General features: G+C 40.0%; 1 protein-coding gene across 4 annotated transcripts in view; it reads left to right on the plus strand.

The window, feature by feature from the left end:
* The window catches only part of KLHL24 (kelch like family member 24), a 53180-nt gene extending 43265 nt beyond the window's left edge, over nt 1-9915 (plus strand). For all 4 annotated transcript variants that reach the window (XM_032171734.2, XM_058426800.1, XM_032171733.2 and 1 more), the window contains one exon: nt 4462-9915. In XM_032171734.2, coding sequence (XP_032027625.1) covers nt 4462-4662 — 201 coding nt within the window. In that variant the 3' untranslated portion in view covers nt 4663-9915. The remainder of the gene's footprint in view (nt 1-4461) is intronic.
* Nucleotides 9916-16978: the final 7063 nt, after the last annotated feature.

A 16978-nucleotide genomic window follows, 5' to 3' on the forward strand; every position in this document is an offset into this window, starting at 1 on the left:
TAAGATAATCTTATTTGCAAGATACATTAGAGATACAGCATAGATTATAAGGATAGTGAATAGGGTTTGAATATAAAACCACTTTTCTAAAGTTGTTGACATTGAGGTATAGTCTCCAATTAGTAATATATATGGAGTAACATTGCCCCAGTTAATGAAAGGGACATAATAGGCACTTCAGCTTCATGGTACAGAATGAGTATTACGTTTTCTCCCTCTCGTATCACATCTAAGTAAAATAAATCATATTTCTTCAGCTCAGGGACCTCCCCTGGAAAACCATTCTCCAGCCCTACAGAGGCGACAGTGTACCCTACTTGCATGAGAATCCTCGTGTGGTCAAGTATTGAGACTTATTTCTGATTTTTAAAAAATCTAAGCTGCCTTTTATTGGTTTATTTCAGTGAAGATTGTAAAGAATAATGCATTTTTATTAAGAATTACTGCTCAAGCTGGGTGCAGTGGCTCATGCGTATAATCCCAGCACCTTGGGAAGCTGAGGCAGGAGGATCACCTGAGGCCAAGAGTTAGGGACCAGCCTGGGTGACGGTGAGACCCTGTCTCAAAAAAAAATTAAAAAAAAAAAAAAGAAAAAGAATTACCATTTATTCAGAACTTTGCTATATTGTATAAAAATGATAACAGGCCGGGCGCGGTGGCTCACGCTTGTAATCCCAGCACTTTGGGAGGCCGAGGCGGGCGGATCACGAGGTCAGGAGATCGAGACCATGGTGAAACCCCGTCTCTACTAAAAAATACAAAAAATTAGCCGGGCGTGGTGGCGGGCACCTGTAGTCCCAGCTACTCGGAGAGGCTGAGGCAGGAGAATGGCGTGAACCCGGGAGGCGGAGGTTGCAGTGAGCCGAGATCGTGCCACTGCACTCCAGCCTAGGGGACAGAGCGAGACTCCGTCTCAAAAAAAAAAAAAAAAAGATAACAGTTTAGGAAGATAATTGCCATTATGTAGCATATTGCAGGGTATACATGAATATTTAACTAGGTTATTGAGATAAAACTGAGAAAAAAATAATAATAGGACACACATGGCACATTTTCTCTAATTAAACAACATTCATTGGCTTTAGAAATTTAAAGAAAATAAACATTTGGATCAGAAGTATATTAAGTCTAACAAAGACAAATCATTGAAGTTCAAATCTAGTACTGGGATTTAGGTGATTATTTTCTCTCCTCTGTTTATTCCTACCACCAGTGCTACTAAATACATCTATGCACACATTGATCTCAACCACGGAGATCAATACAACCTCCGCCTCCCGGGTTCAAGCGATTCTCCTGTCTCAGTCTCCCAAGTAGCTGGGATTACAGGTGCATGCCACCACACCCAGCTAATTTTTGTATTTTTAGTGGAGACAGGGTTTTGCCATGTTGGTCAGGCTGGTCTTGAACTCTTGACCTCAGGTGATCCGCCTGCCTCGGCCTCCCAAAGTTCTGGGATTACAGGCATGAGCCACTGCACCTGGCCTTATGCACATGTTATTGATAGGTAATTTTTGAGCCATGTGTGATTGTTTACCCTTTTAATGCTAATCAGTGAAAAAGGGTAAATCAAACTAATTTCATTGTATACAGTTAAATGAACTCAATACTGTTGCTTTTAAAAATGCTTAGAATATTAAATGCAAAAAGCCGAAAAAAATGAGGTCTTTATTTTTTATAGTCCTAATGGACCCAGCCTATTTCTGTGTTTGTCCTTCACCATTTCCACGCCTCTTTTGACTTTGCATAATTCCTAAAAATACAACTTATTTTTCAAAACATATTTTGCTTTTTAACCTGTGTCAGGAACATCCTTTTAAAAAAATTGTGGGATTTTTTAAAAAGTCAGTGATAAAGACTTTTTTTCTCTCTCTTCAGTAGACCAGGTATTTAAAATACCATTAAAGATTAGAATAATTAAATGAAATCTGATTCTTTTGGTCTATTGTTGACATTTTAACATTTAAACATACAAAAATAACGAGAGGGTTTTTTTTTTTTTTTTTTTTTGCAATGTTAGGGTCATGTTTCATTTCAGTCTTTAAAAATAACATTAAAACTTTATATATTGATACATTATTTTTCCTACTAGCTGCCCTTACTCCTGAATGAAGAGTAAGTTTTTCATATAGTATAAACAAACACATAGAGTAAATGGTATTTTACTAGCATGAAATAAGCTGTTACATCGGATAGATGTAATTTCCTGATATGAATACTTGGTTTCAAGGTTGTTTGCTTTATTTAACTCTGAGCATTATTATCTGAAATGGTATTAATTACCAGACCATGTAATTATATATTGTTTTAGAATCATCCTCAAAATAACTAGAGGTTCAATAGTGGGAACTAGCTTGTACCTGAAAACTAAGGTTTTTGTTTGTTTTTATTATATTCGGAACTTTAAGAATTTATAGAAAGAGCTTATTGTGCTTTAAATGAAAAATATTAGAGTTTGTTCCATAATTGGTGCAATTCATGGGGGTGTGGTATTCTGAATTAAAGTGTCTTTCACTATATGATAATAGGCTAAGTCATCCTGGGTGTCTATAAATTCTAATATAGGCATTTTTAAGTACTCACAAATTCTTTCAGACCTAAAGATAGTATCCTTCTATTATATAAAGCCACCAATATTTAATTTCTTCTATAAGAGCAAAATTTATATAAAGCAAATTTGGTCAAGTAAAAATGCTTATTGAACTCATTGATAGAACCTATTTCATTGTTGGTTATGTGGAACCAGGATAATAAGATGCAATAACTGTCTGAATTAAAGTGAAACTTTAATTGGAAATGGAAGAATATCTGGCCTGCAGTATAACCAGATGCATGTAATAGTGAGTCAGTTGTTAATGTAGGATTCTTTGTTTGTTTATTTATTTTTTTTGAGACGGAGTTTTGCTCTTTTTTTTTTCTTTTTTGAGATGGAGTCTCGCTCTGTCGCCCAGGCTGGAGTGCAGTGGCGCAATCTCGGCTCACTGCAAGCTCTGCCTCCCGGGTTCATGCCATTCTCCTGCCTCAGCCTCTCCGAGTAGCTGGGACTACAGGCGCCCGCCACCACGCCCGGCTAATTTTTTTGTATTTTTAGTAGAGACGGGGTTTCACCGTGGTCTCGATCTCCTGACCTTGTGATCCGCCTGCCTCGGCCTCCCAAAGTGCTGGGATTACAAGCGTGAGCCACCGCGCCCAGCCAGAGTTTTGCTCTTATCACCCAGACTGGAGTGCAGTGGCACAACCTCAGCTCCCTGCAACCTCCGCCTCCCGGGTTCAAGCAATTCTCCTGCCTCAGCCTCCCGAGTAGCAGGTATTACAGGCACCCCCCACCACGTCCAGCTAATTTTTTGTATTTTTAGTAGAGATGGTGTTTCACTGTGTTGACCAGACTGGTCTCGAACTCTTGACCTCAAGTGATCCACCTGCCTCGGCCTCCCAAAGTGCTGGGATTACAGGCGTAAGCCACCATGCCCAGCCAGGTTTTGTTTTTGAAGAATCACTCTCATCCTTGAAAGAATATTTGTTTTATATAGTAACCATATTATTGACAGAGAATAATAAAATTTAGCTTAGAATCCCATTGTGTGGGAAGTTAACTGTAAGATGTTAATTTGAGACATTTCTATGGCCCAGCCAAGGCTCCTAATAACAGTGTTTTGTTAACTTAGTTATAAATTTTTTCCTCATTCATTCATTCAATTTGTGAGTAATCCCATATAATGAATATTGTTCCTACTCCTTGGTCATGTAACCGCCACTTTCTATAATAACCTTCCTGTAATAGGAGAAGCAAGCCAGGCTCTTTAAAGATGCTTTTGCTTAACTACCATGAAGTTAAAACCCTTTTATCAGTCCACATCCTACCTCCCACATATTGGCCCCAATTACTAACATATAATCTTTTTTTTTTTTTAACTTTTAAGTTCAGGGGCACAAGTGCAGGTTTGTTACATAGGTACACTGTGTCATGTGGGGTTTGTTCTACAGATTGTTTCATCATCCAGTTATTAAGCCCTAGTACCCATTAGTTATTTTCCTGATCCTCTTCCTCCCCCAACCCTCCACCCTCCGAAAGGCCCTAGTGTGTATTGTTCCCCTCTATATGTCACTGCATTCTCATCATTTGGCTCCCACTTATAAGTGAGAACATGCAGTATTTGGTTTTCTGTTCCTGTGTAAGTCTGCTAAGGGTAATGGCCTCCAGCTCCATCCACGTCCCTACAAAGGACATGATCTCGTTATTTCTTATGGCTGCTACTGACATATCATCTATCTTGAAATTCATTTCATTCATGCAAAGTTATCCAGCACTCACACAGAGAACAGAGTTGGGCCAAAGGACCTTAGCTTTTATCATGTCTCCCTTTTTTTTGACTGTGCTAAAGCATTATTTTGCTTTTCTGTTTGTTACCAAATCCTTTATCTTCAATGGTTAATTTTTTGTTTATGTATTTGGTTAAACAGGAAAACTGTGGTATGTCTGTGTGTAATGGTAAAATATATATCCTGGGTGGAAGACGGGAAAATGGAGAAGCCACAGACACTATTCTCTGTTATGATCCTGCAACAAGTATCATCACAGGGGTAGCTGCAATGCCCAGGCCAGTGTCCTATCATGGCTGTGTGACTATTCATAGATACAATGAGAAATGCTTTAAACTCTGAAGACAGGATACCTCACCGAAGAAGCCACACTGATCCAAGATGGGAGGTTTTAAAAACTCTAGAGTGGAAACTTCACATATCTCCTTTGTGCCATATGCAAAAAATAGTAAAAATAATAATTTGGTGCCTTTCTCCTCAAAATATCAATCTTTCAAACTGTAATAAAGCCTTTCCTATAATTGAAAAAAAACTTTTTTGTTAAAGGTAATGGTGGTTGTTACTTGGCCTTTGAAGAGTGTACCTTTGTAAGTATTTGTAAGAAGTCTATGTGAATTAGGAAATGTCTGTCTGCATACCTTTTAGGAACGTGTGAATGGTGTCTTCACTTATTATGTATGTTTATCTGTATGTATATTCCTTATTTTGTCATATATGTAGAGAAAATTGCATGACTTGAGGCATCATTTAGGTTATAGAAGTTAATGCTTAGAATGCATTCTAGGAGAAAAAATCAGTTTTAAAAACCTTTGTTGTTAACAAAGTATATCCAGATTGATTAATTTTATTGAAGGGTTTTTTTTCTGTGATTGATAAAAAGGTAATGACAACAATTCCAGTATCATAAAATACTCAACTATCGTGACTTTATTCTTAGAATTGCTGTCTTACATTAAACATGTTTTTAGGGGGAAGTTAGGTAGGAGATAGAAAAATAAGTGCCCCTACAAGGGGGATTAAAATTACAAGTTAATTCCTAAGAGAAAAATGGAATGGCCATTGAAGGAAAAATGACCCACTATGGCTCTCAAAGTTTTTATGCATCATCTCTTCAATCCTCTAAGAAAGCTTCTTTTCTTAACTTGATAAAGCAGTTGAAACCCATTTTGCAATATTGTTTTGTGAAAAACAGGGACAGCCAGCCAGGCACAGTGACTCACACCTGTACTCCCAACTACTCAGCAGGCTGGGGCAGGAGAATTACTTGAGCCCAGGAGTTTGAGGCTGCAGTGAGCTATGAACGCACACTGCACTCTAGCCTGGGCAACGGGGTGAGACACTGTCTCAGGAGAAAAGAAAAAGAAAAATAGGGATAGGTTTTCTTCCCTAGCCCAGTAGGGTTTGACCTCATTAGTATGGTGCTTTGGGTGAGGACCTCTTCCTTGATTATCCTACTTTCTAGTGAAACAGCTAAAATTCCTGAGAGTCTCTACTGTTAAGGTACCTTTAATAGGATAAAGCAGGGACCACCTATCTCAGTGGGTCCATTTTTCTTTTAAAATCAGTTATCTGAAAAAAACTTAGCAGTAGTTCCCACCTTTAAGGTAAGTATTTCATTTGGTCCCCATTGTGTAAAATACTAATCAACATTTTCAAGCTTCTATACAACAGACTGCTTTTGTCTAGATTTCTCAGCTCCACTTTATAAAGCTTATCAGTTTTCAGAGAGGAATGTGAATTTTTTTTCTAATGCAAATAGATGGATATGGCAGGAACTACAGCATAAGTGATTATTGTGATTCTGGGTGGACGGATATAATTTACAACATTTAGGGATGTTCTAGGTAGCCTGCTGTAGTTTGACTTCCAGTCACTGTTGTCTTTCACATTATAATTTGTATATTTCTTGTGATAGAAGGGATGATGCAAATATGTAATTAGAGTGTCACCAGATTTCTGTTAAAACCAAAGTTGAAATAAAAAGCCTAACATTGGTAAGCTACATTGTTTTCTCATTTTAGAATGATACAGAGATTTCAAATAGACATTTTTTAAACTTTAATGCTTAGCTAGAATCTACATTCTGAGGAAAACTCTAAAAAACTTAAAAATTTTTAGGGAATTTCAAATCATAATTTTAAAATGATAGATACCATTTTGTGATAACAGCAATTCAGAAAACAATTTTCTATCCTCTTAGTTGAAAGAATGTAGGTACAGTTTGGATACTTGTACTTTAATTTTAGAGTAAACATCTGCATTATACTCTTATAGATAATAGAATTATTTAGTTAAGAAATTCTTTACAGTAAATGAGATAATGTGTGAAAAATTATTTTGTAAATGCTGAGGATTCTACAAATGATAGTTGTTATTTTCATGTGTATTTGTAAGATCATGTCCATTTCATGAATATAGGACTTCACATAAAAAAAGACGTTCTCAAGATAACTTTATATTCTAGTATTTTTGTCTATTGTAAAAGTATTAACTATTTACTTTCATTTTGTTATACATTTATTTTAATATCCATGTGTTTAGTAAATTTGAAATGAAATCCCAAAAAACCAAATTTTTTTAAACACAGACCTCACACAATATTAATTTTTTCTCTACATATTTTAAAACTACATAAATTAAGTACTTAAAATTTATATTGAAGGCCACCAAGAACTTAGGTTGAATCTTAGAAAATTTAAATAACTATTTTTAAAGTTACCCAACTTATATTTTAATTTTTTAATGTTTATCTTCCTTTACTAATTCTTAATAAATAATAGCATTAGACTTGACAAAATAAAAAAGAATTTTAGAGTAGAATTAATATATCAAAAGGGATATATCAACCAAATTGGTGTCAGATTGTATTCATTCTCTCATCACATAAAGATTTTTCTTTTGATAGGTGATGCTCATATGAACTTTTGGTTTAGAATCTATATATGTATATGTGTATGTATGTAGATAGTATGGTTGTATACACACATATATACCAAACACCATGAATTTTAGCAGTCTGTGATGATCAGCAAAAAAGCACATAAAGTAAAAATTAGTTGACCATGCTAAATTCAATTCTGGAAGATTTTTTTATTTGGGCATTTCTAGAACTTTTTATATTTGAAAGTACATGATGAGTATTAGTAATGATGACTTATGTATAAACAGAATCTTTATGACAATTTAGTTTTACAAGGTCAGAAGAGATGAGTTTGCTAAACCCGGCTGTGATACCTCAGTTGGAAAGGGAATTCAAAGGTATGCTTTGTAGAACAGAAAAGTACAGGTTTTTTTTTTTCATGAACTTTAATCCTTTTCTGTTTTTCCTCTATGTGAGTCAGCTACAAAAGTGGTCTAATTTTTACAACAGTAGAACTTCCTCCTTTTCTACTCTAATCTTCCCACTGACTTTACTGCACAGGTATGAAATACTAGTGTATTGGATGTTCAGTAACCTTTTTATTTCCTAGATGATTGAAATATAGGTATTTACTCCATTTAAACCAGGTGATAAGATGATGTAAATACTCAGGGAGGGTATTAACTTGTTACTTTTGCTTGTTTGGGGTGTAAAGTGCCATGACTGAATAATCTTCACTTCATGATTCTAGAGTAAGTTTAATTTAGAAAAAGGGGCTTCACACATGGTGGTGGTTGAACATTGATTCTTTTATATTTAAAAAGATGAAAATGTTCTGTGGACTGATAAATTTTATCTTAGTGAATATGAATTGTTTATGTATCTCTACTGTCAAAAAGCCTTTTTGAAACTCAGGAAAGACAAAGGTTCAATTACACCACTTTTGTCAATAAGCAAACCAGGTATTTTTTTTTCCTGTTGTCTGGATATGGCAATAGATTTTTTAAATTGCTGTGAGAACCCATATATGAAAAGAGAGGAGTTGAATTGTGTGTGCCTTTTATGTCTTGAGATTTATATGTAGAAAAGACATCTACTTCAAACTGTATTTTCTTTTTCGTTTTTTTTTTTGGGGGGGGCGGGTGGGGGGATGGGGTCTTGCTCTGTTGCCCAGGCTGGAGTGCAGTGGCAGGATCTCAGCTGACTGCAACCTCCACCTCTCGGGTTCAAGGGATTCTGCCTTAGCCTCCTGAATAGCTGAGACCACAGGTGCGTGCCACCACACCCGGCTAATTTTTTTGTATTTTTAGTAGAGACGGGGTTTAGTAGAGACAGATCACTCCTGACCACGTGATCCGCCTCGGCCTCCCAAAGTGCTGGGATTACAGGCGTGAGCCACCACACCTGGCCTGTATTTTCAGAGAGGAGAGCTTGGTGTTTATGTGGTGCCAAGTGGTAAGATAATGTCTCTTCAAGGCTTCCTATGGACTGCCTTTATTTTAGTAAACTCAAGACACCAGTTAACCTCAACAGAGTTTTGGCCTTACTAGAATTTGTTGTGCATCTTATTGAAAGCCAGGTTTACATCACCTCACCCCATTATTCTTTTTAGTTAAATAAATTCACCATGCCAAGTAACCAGAATGGAGCAAATTGGTTGATCTTTAAGGCAGTAGGTTTGACTAGCTAGCTATCATTATTGTCACATCTAATGCTAGGCACCAGAAACCATTTGAGCCAGGAGTGTGAATGAATAATTCCAGAGACACTTTAGACATTTTTTAATGTTTTATATGAACGTTTTACATTTGTGTGATTGCCTTAGATGTTAAATTTTCCTAGTGCTGAAAGTTACCATCATAAATAATGTTTTAAAAACAGCAACATTCATAACTTATTTTATATATTGTTCCAAAGAAAAGAATTTGTTTTAATGGTTTCAAAATAACCGCACCTGAATTTGTTTATGTGCCTTAAGTTCTCTAGTGCTATTTCAACTTTTTTTTCAATCTAAATGAAGCTTACCTTAGATAAGGTTCATACTTGTTTCCTATAGAGTAAATAAACTTCCCCTTCTTAAATTGTGTAATAAGCACCAATGTGTGGTTGCTTGGCAGAATGAGAATGTTAAGGGAGATTGTTGGATGTTTGGAGTTTCATTATATTTTTTGTTTTTATTTTTTGATACCTAGGTGCTTTTTAAAATATTCAGACAAATATCTATCTTTCATTGATTAAACCCGTGTAAATTCATTTGCAGTATCTACATCGAATGTCAAAAAAGTATACTTATTTTTGTTCCATACTTATGTACAATTTTTTCCCTCTTCAGGCTTTTTCATTTAACTTTCTTGAAAAAGCACTTACTCTCCCCTTCCCTATCACCCCTCCCCCAAGGTTTCTTTATTTAAATTTTTATTGAGAGTTGTTGGAGCTCTAAGACAATACAATTTTAGAGTTAAACAAAAGTATAATCTGCTTTACAACTAGTATAGACCTAAGGTCATTTGCTTTCAATTAGAGGCTCCAGTCTTCATAGTGGAAAGAATGCTTTGTATTTAATTGTTCTTAGTTAAGTTGTAGCACGTGAATACTTACATGTTTTGTTTAAATATAGTTCTTGCATAGTTTAATTTTTTAAAAGTTATATCTAATAAAATGTCTTTTAACCATTATTACTTGACTATATGGTTGTATTAAATTTTGTTTACCAAAAATTTGTTGTCCTGTTTTATTTTAAATATATTTAAGGAGTTGTGCAAAAAAGAGATGGGGAAAATACTGGATATATTAATATATGTGTGTATTTACTGGTATGTCCATAAAATAACTGGAAGGATAAATAAGAAACTGAAAATATTAGTGTGTAAGAGGAAAGGAAATGGTGGCTGAAGGACAAGTAAAAATGAAACTTTACTGCATATGTATATATATGTAATTATAAATACATATAAAATCAGTTTTTTAGTCTGAAACACACAAAAGTATCCCTATTCAAAATTTTTTTTTTTTTTTTTGAGATGGAGTCTCACTCTGTCGCCCAAGCTGGAGAGCAGTGGCGCAGTCTTGGCTTACTGCAACCTCCGCCTCCTGGGTTCAAGTGATTCTTGTGTCTCAGCCTCCCGAGTAGCTGGGATTACAGGTGCATGCCACCATGCCCGGCTAATTTTTGTATTTTTAGTAGAGACGGGGTTTCATCATGTTGGTCAGGCTGGTCTCAAACTCCCGACCTTGTGATCTGCCCGCCTCGGCCTCCCAAAGTCCTGGGATTACAGGCATGAGTCACCGCACCTGGCCTAAAAAATTTTTTAATTAACACAAGGTAACCTATAACATTTGCAACCTAACATTCTTTTGATTTGATTCTCACATTGAGGGGACTTAATTTATTTCAAAGAAAATTTTTTAAAAAGCATAGAGTTATCTTTTTTTTTTTTTTTTTGAGACAGGGTCTCACTGTGTCATCCACGGGCTGGAGTGCGGTGTCACCATCATTGCTAACTATAGCCCAAACTCTTGGGGTCCCAAGTAGCTGGAATTGCAGGTGTGGGTCACCACGCCTGGCTAATTATTTTTTGTACAGACAAGCTTATATTGCCCAGGCTGGTCTCCAACTCCTGGCCTTAAGTGATGCTTCTGCCTCCCAAAGCACTGGGATTACAGACATGAGACCCCACATCCAGCCTAGGGTTATTATTTACTGGAGAGGCAATGTCTGAATTTGCATTGGCAAAAGTATATTTTTGAAAATATATAAAAACATTATCAAAGCACATAATATGCTTAGATTTTATGCTTAGTTTTACAGTTTTGCCATCAAAATAAAATGGCAGTTAGGGTTTTCATCTTGTTATTTTTGAGACAAGGTCTCACTCTTGTCACCCAGGCTGGAGTGCCGTAGTACGATCACGGCTCACTGCAGTCTCAACTTACCAGGCTTAAGCAATCCTCCCACCTCAGCCACACAAGTACTTGGGACTACAGGTGAGCGCCGCCATGCCTGTCCTTTATTTTTATTTATTTATTTTTTTTTTGTAGAGATGGGGTCTCGCCATGTTGTCCAGGCTGGTCTCAAACTCCCGGGCTCCAGTGATCTGCCTGCTTCAGCCTCCCAAAGTGCTGGGATTACAAGTGTGAGCCACTGTGCCCAGCCCCTAGAGTGGTTTTTAATGTTAAAGGTATTTTCATTTGACTTAATGCCTCTGTAGACATCTGTAAAATGCACGGGCTTCATCAGACCTGATTCCAACCAGTTCCCTGCTGTAGAGCCATTTACCTCTCTCAGTCTCACTCTTTTGGTTCTAGGAAATGTAACCATAATACTTACCTTACAGGCTTCTTCTAAGGAGATGAGATTATGCAGCGTATACTGAAGGGTGAACAGTTCTCAGACAAAAGAGCAGCACATAACTTCATGCAGTGGCCCAGGACAAAAATGCAATGTGCAAAGGCAGGGAAGGAATTGAAAGAATTAAAAGTATTCATTGGATCATATTTGAGAAATCTTGGACAATGGATAAATAGGAGCCTCTTGGGTTTTTTTGTTTGTTTGTTTGTTTTTTTGAGTCAGAGTCTCACTCTGTCGCCCAGGCTGGAACGCAGTGGCGCAATCTCGGCTCACTGCAAGCTCCGCCTCCCGCGTTCACGCCATTCTCCTGCCCCAGCCTCCCGAGTAGCTGGGACTACAGGCGCCCACCACCAAGCCCGGCTAATTTTTCTTTTTATATTTTTAGTAGAGACAGGGTTTCACCGTGTTAGCCAGGATGGTCTCAATCTCCTGACCTCGTGATCCGCCCGCCTCGGCCTCCCAAAGTGCTGGGATTACAGGCGTGAGCCACCGCGCCTGGCCTTGTTGCAACTTTTAAAAAAAAAAAAAAAGCCAGGCGCGGTGGCTTATGCCTGTAATCCTAGCACTTTGGGAGGCCAAGGCAGGCGGATCACGAGGTCAAGAGATTGAGACCATCCTGGCCAACATGGTGAAACCCCATCTCTACTAAAAATACAAAAATTAGCTGGGCATGGTGGCGTGCGCCTGTAGTCCCAGCTACTTGGGAGGCTGAGGCAGGAGAATCGCTTGAAGCCAGGAGGCGGAGGTTGCAGTGAGCCAAGATTGAGCCACTGCACTCCAGCCTGGGCGACAGAGCGAGACTCTGTCTCAAAACAAACAAACAAACAAAAATCACCTGCTGTCTTAATGGAATGAGGAGGGAAATGGACTATACCTGCCTTCTGCTTCTCTGCTATTTATTAACTGATAATGGAGACAGAAGGGATAGTTTCCTCCTAATTATGTTAGGATCTTTTTTGTTTTTTTTGTTTTTTGTTTTTTTTTGAGACAGGATCTCACTGTGTCACCCAGATTGAACTGCAGTGGCACAATCATGGCTCATGGTAGCCTCAATTTCCGATCCAGGTGATTCTCCTACCTTAGCATCCCTAGTAGCTATAGGACTACAGATTCATGCCACCACGCCTAGCTAATTTTAAATTTTTTGTAGATACAGGGGATCTTGCTATGTTGCCCAGGCTGCTCTCAAACTCCTGACTTCAAGTGATCCTTCTGCCTTGGCCTCCCAAAGTGCTGGGATTACAGGCATGAGCCACAATGCCCAGCTCACATAAATCTCCTATACAAAATATAGATATCAACATTGTACAAGGAGTATAAATTAAGAGTCAGAAAAATCATTTGAGCTTTCCCAGCTATCAGATTATCATATCAATCAATATTAAGATTTTTTCCTTTAAAACAGACTGCCTGCATTTTGGGTCACAAAAACTCAGACTCATTCAATATACAAACTCTGGCTACCCAAATTCTCTACATGGTCTTATCTATAGCAAATAGAATACAAAGCAGCAAGGAAAATTCCCTGATAGTTTCTTCTCTTTTTTTTTTTTTTTTTTTTTAAATATAATAAGAACAGTTCTTTAGGCACATTTATGATGTAGGGTCCAAGGGAAAACAAAAGGGAGATTAATAGGAGAAAAGTCATACACATTTATTAATGTACGCAAGGACCTGTAGTCTCAGCTACGCAGGAGGCTGAGATGTGGAGGATCTCTTGGTCTCAGGAGTTCGATTCTAACCTGTGTTGCATGGCAAGAGCTCTGTCTCTTAAAAAAAAAAAAAAAAAAAGTCTGTAAGACAAGAATCAGCCGAGTGCAGTGGCTCATGCCTGTAATCCCAATACTTTGGGAGGTCGAGGCGGGAGGACTGCTAGAGCCCAGGAGTTCGAGACCAGCCCTGGCAATCAATCCTAGCTACTCGGGAGGCTGAGGTGGGAGCATTGCTTGAGTCCGGGATGTTGAGGCTGCAGTGAGCACTCATTTTCAGCATTTTGGGAGGCCAAGGTGGGCAGATCATGAGGTCAGGAGATTGAGACCATCCTGGCTAACACGGTGAAACCTGTCTCTACTAAAAAATGCAAAAAAATCAGCCGGGAGTGGTGGCGGGCGCCTGTAGTCCCAGCTGCTGAGGAGGCTGGGGCAGGAGAATGGCGTGAACCCGGGAGGCGGAGCTCGTGGTGAGCCGAGGCAGTGCACTGCAGCCTGGGCGACAGAGCGAAGATTCCATCTCAAAAAAAAAAAGAGAGAGAGAGATAGGGTCTCTCACTATATTGCCCAGGGTGGCCTGGAACTCCTGGGCTCAAGTGATCTTCCTGCCCCAGCCTCCAGAGTAAATGGGACTACATGCACACACCACTACTCCCAGCTGTATCTTAATTGAATATTTTTCATTTTCTACTTGGCATGGGTATAGAGACATAATTCTCTGGTATCAGAAAATAGCAGTGTGAGTAAAACAAACTCACACTCAGACTGGGATGGAGGAAGGTGTTAGGAAAACACTAGGGCTTGGTATGGGACCTTTGCCCTGAAGGTAATGGGGCTTCTCTAAGTAGGACTGCAGCTTTCCAGCTGCTTCCTGGTATGGCCGCTAAACTCTCAGGCCCTGGGGGCAGACTGCCTGGGTCTACAACCCAGCTCCAAGAGCTGTCTGACACAGCTAAATTACTCAATCTTTTTATGCTTCATTTTTCTCTTATTTAAAGTAGGAATGATGGCCGGGCGCGGTGGCTCACGCCTGTAATCTCAGCACTTTGGGAGGCCGAGGCCGAGGCCGAGGCAGGCGGATCACGAGGTCAAGAGATCGAGACCATCCTGGCCAACATGGTGAAACCCCGTCTCTATTAAAAATATATTTAAAAAATTAGCTGGGCGTGGTGGCGCACGCCTGTAGTCCCAGCTACTTGGGAGGCTGAGGCATGAGAATCGCTTGAACCCAGGAGGCGGAGGTTGCAGTGAGCCGAGATCACGCCATTGCACTCCAGCCTGGGCGACAGAGCCGTCTCAAAAAATAAATAAATAAAATAAATAAAAAATAAAATAAAGTAGGAATGATAATAAAGTTGTTACAAAGATTAAATTTGTGAAGTGCTTGGAGCACTGCCTGGTAAGTAGTGTTATTAATAGCTAATATCCAATTATAACAATGTATGGGCTGGGAGCGGTGGCTCACGCCTGCAATCTCAGCACTTTGGGAGGCCAAGGTGGGCAGATCACCTGAGGTCAGGGGTTCGAGACCAGCCTGGTCAACATGGCGAAACCCCGTCTCTACTAAAAATACAAAAATTAGCCGGATGTGGTAGCATGTGCCTGTCATCCCAGCTACTCGAGAGGCTGAAGCAGGAGAATTGCATGAACCTGGGAGACAGAGGTTGTGGTGAGCCGAGATCGTGCCACTGCACTCCAGCCTGGGTTACAGAGCAAGACTTCGTCCCCCAAAAAATAACAGTAAAATAAAAAATAACAATTTATGGCCAGGTTACCACAGTTTCTGATTTTCCTTAGAAGCAGAAATTCAGGGTATTATGTGAAATTTGTCAATGTTTGAAATGTTGGCTCATTTAAAACAAAATGTGACCTCTGTAGGCTGTGACTATGCAATCTCTCTGAACGGTACTCTTTCATGGCAACCTCACCAGTGTTCATTAACTACCTGTTGACAACAGTACGTTGACAGTGCCACCCATCAGGTCTTTTCTGAGCCCCAAAGCCTTATGTACAGATTTAATATCTTCAGGGCCAGGTGTGGTGGCTCATGCCTGTAATTCCAACACTTTGGGAGGCCAAGGAGGGTGGATCACCTGAGGTCAGGAGTTCGAGACCAGCCTGGCCAACATGGTAAAACCCCGTCTCTACTAAAAATATGAAAATTAGCCGGGTGTGGTAGTACACACGCCTGTAATCCCAGATACTTGGGAGACTGAGGCATGAGAATCGCTTGAGCCCAGGAGGCAGGGGTTGCAGTGAGCCAAGATCGCACCACTGCACTCCAGCCTGGGCGACAGAGCGAGACTCTGTCTCAAAAAAAAAAAAAAAGTCTTCGAGTGGATGCCTCAAACTTAAAATGTCCCAAAGGGAATTCTTGATTCCCCCACCCCCAACATTCAAATCTGTTCTTCCTTCAGTCTCCCCGCTTTCAGGAAATGACACCATCATCCACCATCAGCCACTGCTGGAAACCTGTGAGCCAACCCCAGTTCTCCCTCCTAACCTTCTCCCTCCAGGCCCACCTCCAGTGGCTGTGCAGGTGAGTGCTGCCTAAGGGAGCCTGGCTAGCCAGGAGCCTAAAACCAGCCTCTAAACACTTGCCAAGCTCCAGAGCAGAGCTGAGTCTGCCTGGAGGAAGGGGCAGTTTATCTAAGAGGCCATTTTGACTTAGCAGAGCCCTGTCCCCTTCCCTTCTCTCCCCAGTCTCCTCCAGTTCATCATCGTCAAGTCTTTTCTCCATAGTTCTTGTATCTATCCCCTTCCCACCATCTCCACTGCCAGGGTAAGTCACCCTCTTTTTTTTTTTTTTTTGAGATGGAGTTTCCCTTTTATTGCCCAGACTGGAGTGCAATGGCACCATCTTGGCTCACTGCAACCTCTGCCTCCTGGGCTCAAGCAATTCTCCTGTCTTAGCCTCCCAAGTAACTGGGATTACAAGCCACCACGCCCAGCTAATTTTTTTGTATTTTTAGTAGAAACACCATATTGGTCAAGCTGGTCTCGAATTCTTGACCTCGGGTGATCTGCCCATCTCAGTCTCCCAAAGTGCTGGGATTACAGGTGTGAGCCACCACGACCAGTGCCACCCTCAATTTTTGCTTGGATGACTGAAATTGCTTTCCAACTGTCTCACTGCTTCTATGTTCACATACCTCTTCAGTCATTCCCCACCTACTCATTGGGGCAAATGGTTTTGTTTTTTTTTTTGTTTGTTTGAGATGGAGTCTCACTCTGTCACCTAGGCTGGAAAGCAGTGGCATGTGGCATGATCTTGGCTCACTGCAACCTCCACCTCCCAGGTTCAAGCCTCCGGAGTAGCTGGGATTACAGACATGTGTCACCATGCCCACCTAATTTTTGTATTTTTTTTTTTTTAGTAGAGATGGGGTTTCACCGTGTTGGCCAGGCTGATTTCGAACTCCCGACCTCAGGTGATCCACCCGCCTCGGCCTCCCAAAATGCTGGGATTACAGGCGTGAGCCACCGCGCCCGGCCACAAGTGATGTTTTTAAAAGGGCAAATAGGCCGGGTGCGGTGTCTTACGCCTGTATTCCCAGCACTTTGGGAGGCCGAGGCGGGCAGATTACGAGATGAGGAGATCGAGACCATTCTGGCTAACGCAGTGAAACCCCGTCTCTACTAAAAATACAAAAAAATTATCCAGGCATGGTGGCATGCGCCTGTAGTCCCAGCTACTTGGGAGAGTGAGGCAGGAGAATCACTTAAAACCCAGGAGGCGGG

The sequence above is a fragment of the Hylobates moloch genome, unplaced genomic scaffold (assembly GCF_009828535.3).
Source record: "Hylobates moloch isolate HMO894 unplaced genomic scaffold, HMol_V3 SCAFFOLD_13, whole genome shotgun sequence".
NCBI classification, from domain to species: Eukaryota; Metazoa; Chordata; class Mammalia; order Primates; family Hylobatidae; genus Hylobates; species Hylobates moloch.